We start from the raw sequence: 7,158 nt of genomic DNA on the forward strand, positions 1-7,158 counted from the left end.
CAAAAAGACAAAAAGACAAAAAGACAAAAATAAATAAATAAATAAAATAAAATAAAATAAAAATTTAGGGCCGGCCCGGTGGCGCACTGGATAGTGCGCCGCTTGGGAAGCGCGGTGGCGCTCCTGTCTGAGGGTTCGGATCCCACATACGGACCGGTTCCCGCTCACTGGCTGAGTGGGGCGCGGGAGCAACACCGAGGGTTGCAATCCCGTTACCGGTCCCCGGTCCGGTACGGGGGCAACACTGAGGGTTGCGATCCGTTGCCGGACACGGAAAAAAAGACAAAAAGACAAAAAGACAAAAATAAATAAATAAATAAAATAAAATAAAATAAAAATTTATACAAATAACTTTTGAGGAAAAATTGTTGAAAACTGAAATAGGAAAAATGAAATCACAGAAAAGCACATTACAGACCTTGTAATTATTGTGAAAAATGGGCACAATATAATAATATAAACTTATAATGGCTTTTATTAAATAGTGATTTAATCTGTTCAATTAAGCATAGCTTTATATAACACTAATGATGAAATGAATCCCAAGATTATTTTTACTATACCACCTACCCAGCCTGAAGTCACTAAAATAAATGAAATTTAATTGTTGCTCCTCTCAAGTAGACAAGTCACTTCTTAAATTGCCAGATATAAACTTTTTCTGCCAGTAATAAATTCTTGGATCTTGTCTACCTTAAAATTATGAAAAGTCCCAGGTTTAAAAGTTCACTGGAAAATCAATAATTAATATCACTCTCAGCCACATTACCATAATGATGAGGTCATAAAGCATATTTTTGATCAGTATTTTTACAGGACTTAAAAATTCTGAAAACGAAGAAATCACCTGTCTGCCAGGATGGAGCCCTGAATTGTGGTAAAAGAGTAGTTCCTGAAGAAGCAGCCTGAGCAGTTCGGGATTCAACAGCAGAGAGAAAATTCATCACTGAAGATTCTTTAGTGTTAGTGCTGGCACTGTTCACACTAGCATCAAATATTCCAGAAAGACCTACATTTGAAGATAAAATATATCCCAAAGTAAAAATATATACTTACATAAAATTATGTTCCTAACTTTATTTTTAAAAGGGAATTTCTGACAATTGAGGCCAAAAAATTCTACAACCTTAAACTTTCTTATTTTGAAATAGCAAACAAATATTAATGACCAAGCATATTTACAATTTAAAATCTCCAAAGATGCATGAAAAAAGATTTACCTTATTTATTATATAGATATTCCCTATCAATAAAAACCAAAGCTTTTAATCTCATTTTCATTTTAACATTTACTATGGCATGGCTGTATTCTACACATTCATAACCCAACACATGAAAACTGATTTTTCTTCTTATTCACTAGATGTACCCAGATTTGTAGTATATTTCACAAGAGAACTCTTACCAGTTGGTTGAGGTGCAGGAGCATATCCAGGATGCTGATGAGAGACTGCAAAAGTCTGTCTCTGAAGGAGATCTGTTTCAGAGTGTGAGGGATGTCCTTCTTCATAGCTTAAACTAGAGGATATTAAAAATCAGTGATCAAAACCTTAACAACCCAAGCCATATGATCAAAAAATTTCTAGGAGAGCCAACTATCAAAAATAGTAGAAATCTTTAACCAGATTCCTGATTAGTAGATCAAACACTGTCCGACAATACTGTCACAATGGGGAAAACATAAGAAGATATACTAGGAAGAAAAATCATACGCAGTATTTCCCTTAATCCAACTTTACTTCAGAGTCCTTTTACCGGGAGAGGTAACATGGTACAGTGGAAAGAGCAATATACTGGAAAAGAGAAGAGCTGAATTCATTGTTCAAGCTCTACTACTTGCTTATAGTATAATAAGTGACAATTACTGTCAGACTAATTTCGTCAATCTGTATGGAAAAGTGCCCAGGCAAAATAATCTCTAAACCTCTTTAATTCTAACATTCTATGGAATATCAGATACTTCAAATAAGTTAATAGTAATACTATTTCCATTTAGAAAATTTCAAGTTCAAACATTTTGAGACTAATTCAGAACAAGAAACTTTTTCCTCCTCTTGATTTTTATTTTGAATATTTTAAATCCACAGAAAAATCAAAATAGTACAACGAACACCCATATACCTGTCACTTAAGATTCAACAACTGTTAACATTTTGTAACGTTTATCTTTCTCCATACACAGATACATGCACTTTTCTTTTTTGCTAAACCACTTGAAAATAACTTGCAGACATAATGATGTTACATCCCTGTATCTCTTGGAAATAAGGACATTCTCTTATATAACCAAATATCATTATTAGACCTGAAGACATTTAACACTAATTCAGTAATCATGTAATATAAAGGTCATATTCCAATTTCCCCAATTGTTGCCAAAATGTCTGGGGTTTTTAAGCTCTTTCAAACTAAGATCCAATCAAAATTCAAGAATTTCATTTGGTTATGTCTCTTAACTTAAGATCAGGGCCTCCACCCTGCCCCTTATTCCAAATTCCTTTTGTCTTGATTTCAGGACATTGACTTTTTTTTTTTTTTCCTTTTTGTCTTTTTTACTGACCGGTAATGGGATCGCAACCCTCGGTGTTGTGCCCGCACCGCGCTCAGCCAGTGAGCGGGAACCGGTCTCCACATGGGATCCGAACCCTCGGTTGGGGAGCCGCCGCGCTCCCAAGCGGCGCACTCTCCAGTGCGCCACCGGGCCGGCCCGGAAATGGTAGTTTTCTAATTATACCATTATTTCAATATTTATTAGCATTCTTCTGTAAAATAAAAATGAGCTTACCTTTTTCCTTTTCTCGTGTGTATAATATATATTTTTAAAATAAATCTTCCAAAAATCTATATATATTTAAGAATATATCACTGTAGACTCTTAATGTTCAATTTATCCCTTCAGTCTTGTGTCTTTTTGGGGGATATCCTTCTTGGTGTTAACATCCTTACTTATTTTCTAGCACAAGATGTTTCAGGCTCACCTTGTTATTTTCCCTGTCTCAGCGCTCTCTACAAGAAGCCATTTTTAGTAGGCAATGGCATTTAGAAACCAAGTCTAGATTTTAGGTGTGTTGAATGCCTGGGGTGTCACTGCTTGTAGGCCCTTTCAGTGAACGAAGCTGGAAAACACGTCTTTTTAAAATTGTGAGTTCACACTGACAACTCCAATTCAAATCCAATATAGACTTCTTCATCTTCTCCCATTTCACATATGTATCTTCATTTACCTACAGTCAGAATCCTAGTTCACAACTACATTTACTCATTACCTCTATTCAAAAATACCATAGGGCCGAGCCCGTGGCGCGCTCTAGAGAGTGCAGCGCTGGGAGCACAGCGGCGCTCCCACCGCGGGTTCAGAACCTATATAGGGATGACCGGTGTGCTCACAGCGCTCACTGGCTGAGCACGGTGCGGCCGGTCTCAAAAAGGACAAAACAAAACAAACAAACAAAAAAAAAACCATAACACCACCTCTACCAAAAATAAACCTACTAGGTAAAGTTCAATATTTCTTCACAGTACTTTTTGTCCCAAGATTATGTCCAACTGAGGAAACAGAATACTGATTCAAAAGCAAATATTCTTTACATGGCTATGTTATTAGATACAGGAGATGGATTTTGTTTCTGTTTGAAAGATTCTATTTTAGGATATATTTTTAAAAACTTTAAAAATCAACTTTATTAAGGTATGATTTACATAGTGGATCCATTTTTAATGTACAGTTCCATCAGTTTTGATAAATGTATACACTACTCTACCACCCCAACCAATATGTAGACATTTCCATCATAAAAGTGTTCACATGTCCCTTTACAGCCAATACCCTTTTTATCTCACCCCTGGCCCCAGACAACCATCAATAAGCCTACTGTCACTAAAATTTAGGATAACCTGTTCCAGAATTTCATATAAATGGAATCATAGAATATGCACTCTTTTGTGCTTGCCTACTTTCATTCAGCATGTTTTTGAGATAAATCTATGTTGCATACATGAGTAGTTCATTCCTTTTCATTGAATTTTATGAATATATCACAAGATGTTTATCCATTCATCTATGAATGGACATTTGGGTTGCTTCCAGTTAGGAGCTACTATGAACAAACCTACTATGAACATTTGTGTACAAATCTTTGGTGAAAATATATCTTCATTTCTCTAAGTTAAATCTTTGGGAGTGGAATTACCAAGTCATAAAGTATGTGCATATACCTTATTACATTATCAACATTCTAGTTACTTACATCCTTGTTAATACTTGATCTTTTCAGTCTTCTTAACTTAAGCCATTCTAGGTGGGTACAAAGGTATCTCACTGTGGTCTAATTTGCATTCCCCTTATAACAAATGAGGAAGAACATCTTTTGTATATGCCTGTAGGCTCTTCTTTTAGCTTCTCTTGTGAAGTTTATTCAAATCTTTTGCCCTTTTAAAAAACCTGGGTTGTTTCCGTTCTTATCAAGTTGTAAGAGTTCTTTACATATTCTGGATTTTCTTTGTCAGCTATATGTACTGGGAATATTTTCTCCCAGTCTGGTGGCTGGCCTTTTCATTTCCTTTCATTTTCTAGTATTTTTAATAATGAAGGTTTAATTTTTGACCAATCTGAATTACCATTATCTTTTCTTTCACAGCACTTTCAATGTCGTAAGAAATCTTCGTTAACCCCAAACTCACTAATAATTCTCCTATGTTTTCTTCTATAAGTTTTAAAGCTTTTGCTTTTATATTTAGATCTATGAATAATTTTGAGATTTTTACTGGTGTGTAGTGTAAGGGTCAAAATTCATATTTCTGGGGCCGGCCCACGGCTCACTTGGGAGAGTGTGGTGCTGATATCACCAAGGCCATGAGTTCATATCCCTATATAGGGATGGCCGGTTAGCTCACTTGGGAGAGCGTGGTGCAGACAACACCAAGTCAAGGGTTAAGATCTCCTTACCGGTCATCTTTAAAAAAATAAAAAAATTAAATTAAAAAATAGAAAGCCATGCTAAATCTGAACAAAGCTTCCCTAAGAGTTAGAGGGATCATTTACATAATTTGTAAATACTAGAGGCTTTTTGTTTTGGGTTTTTTTTTGGGGGGGGTGGGGGGTGTTCCTTCTAAATATATGCTAACTCCAATCATTTAACAGACAAGGAATAATCATACTTCCTAACTGGTCTCCTTGCTTCTGCTCTTTCCCCTTCTGCCCCCCCATCCTCAGCCTGAGTCATTCTCTTAAAAAGGAAAGTCAAATCATGAAGCTTCTCTGCAGAACCCTTTCCAATGACTTTCCATCTCACCCTGAGTAAAAGCCAAAGTTCTTATAATGATCCTCAATGCACTAAGTGATGTATTTGCTGCCCCCTTATACCTCTGGTTTTATCTCCTATTTTTTATACCAGCCTCACAAGTCTCCTGGCTCATCCCTCAACTCACAAAGCTGATTCATGCCCTCATTTCCTCTTAGGTCTCTGCTCAAATTTCACCTCAATGAAGACTTCATGACCATCTCATATAAAATAACATCCTTACTAATAGATATGCAACATAACCAGCGCCATTTTAGACAAGCCCAAGTACAAAATGGCGCCATCCACCTCCTCCCCTCCTCTCCCCCGTTCTCTTTTACAAGAAGCCTCATGGTTTCAGAGAAAATGAAAGTTTCCGTGTTTCCACATGCGCAGAACTCTCCATTCCTATGACCTAACTCAACCCCCACCCCGGAATTATATCACCCAGCTCTTGGCACCAACATACCAATATAAGCTCCCATCACCCTACATTAGGGGCTGTCCCCCATTTTCAGGACAGCCTGAGAGATTTTTTTTCTTTAATAAAGCTCGAAGGGTACCAGGCATCACGGCTCACTTTCTTTCACTTACTCTATTCTCTCTCCACATTCCCCAAACATTTTTTTCCATAGCACTAATAAACACTCAACATATATTATTTACTAGTTTGCTTATTATTCATTAAAATGTAAACTCCATGAGGACAGAGTCTTTGTTTTACACTATCCTAACACCCACGATAGTATCTGGCATGTAGTAGGTACTAATATAATAAGTAATTAAAATCCTGTCCAGTTTCAGAAAAGAAATCATCTTCACGTTAGAGCTCAATCATTCCTCAAACATTTACTGAATGCCTTCTTGACTTCCAGGCATCCTGCTAACGGCTGTGGACTCAAAAATGAAAGAAAAGCCTGTAGGTCAGCTCATGTTAATAAAAACCTGAGACTTTTATTAATTTTAGTCATTGTATGAGGGTTGTCAATATAAGTGTGAGATCTACTTGAGCCATCATCCAATGGGTTTAATTATTGAAGCCCAAATTAAGAAAGTTCTACATCTTAAGTCACAAAGAGAGCAATACAGAGAAATGCTGTTGATAAATACCCTCTTAACAATTTTATAAAATGGGTTTTTGGGGTTTTTTTGCAACATATGTAAGATCAATGGGATAAAGATTACATGTGATATAACATTTGCTTTGAATGAATTAAGAAAACCAATTAAAATCCCATACTTCCCTCAAAAATTAAACATAGCTACCATATGGCCCAGCAATTCCACTCCTAGGTTTACACCCAAGAGAAATGAAACATATGTTCACACAAAAACTTGTAAATGAAGGTTCACAGCCGCATTTTTCATAATAATCAAACAAAGTGGAAACAATCTAAATGTTCAGCAAATGATAAGTGTATAAACAAAATGTGATATGGTCATACAATGGAATATCATTCAGTGATAAAAGGAATGAAATGCTGATATACACTATAACATACCTGAACCTAGAAAACAGATAAGTGAAAGAAGCCAAAGACAAAAGACCACCTACAATAAAACTCCACTTATAAGAAATGTCATAAATAAGCAAATCCATGGAGACAAAAAGTAGATTACTCTGGTTGCCAGGAACACGGTAAGGGGAGAATAGGAAAAGACAGCTAATGGGGATATGTTTCTTTATGGGGTGATGAAGATGTTGTAGAAGTAGATAGTGGTGATGGTTGCACAACCTTGCAAATATTCTAAAAATTATTAAATTGTGCACTTAAAAATGGTTAATTAGGGGCCGGCCCAGTGGCGCACTGGATAGTGCGCCGCTTGGGAAGCGCGGCGGCGCTCCCGCCGAGGGTTCGGATCCCACATACAGACCGGT

General features: G+C 36.6%; 1 protein-coding gene across 1 annotated transcript in view; it reads right to left on the minus strand.

The window, feature by feature from the left end:
- The window catches only part of QSER1 (glutamine and serine rich 1), a 49,843-nt gene extending 48,329 nt beyond the window's left edge, over positions 1-1,514 (minus strand). Inside the window, exons 1-2 of the mRNA XM_008573299.1 lie at positions 1,406-1,514; positions 848-1,009 (exon numbers count right to left, since the gene is read on the minus strand). Coding sequence (XP_008571521.1) covers positions 848-944 — 97 coding nt within the window. The 5' untranslated portion in view covers positions 945-1,009; positions 1,406-1,514. The remainder of the gene's footprint in view (positions 1-847; positions 1,010-1,405) is intronic.
- Positions 1,515-7,158: the final 5,644 nt, after the last annotated feature.

This window comes from Galeopterus variegatus, unplaced genomic scaffold (assembly GCF_000696425.1).
Source record: "Galeopterus variegatus unplaced genomic scaffold, G_variegatus-3.0.2 Scaffold899, whole genome shotgun sequence".
In the NCBI taxonomy this organism is placed as follows: domain Eukaryota; kingdom Metazoa; phylum Chordata; class Mammalia; order Dermoptera; family Cynocephalidae; genus Galeopterus; species Galeopterus variegatus.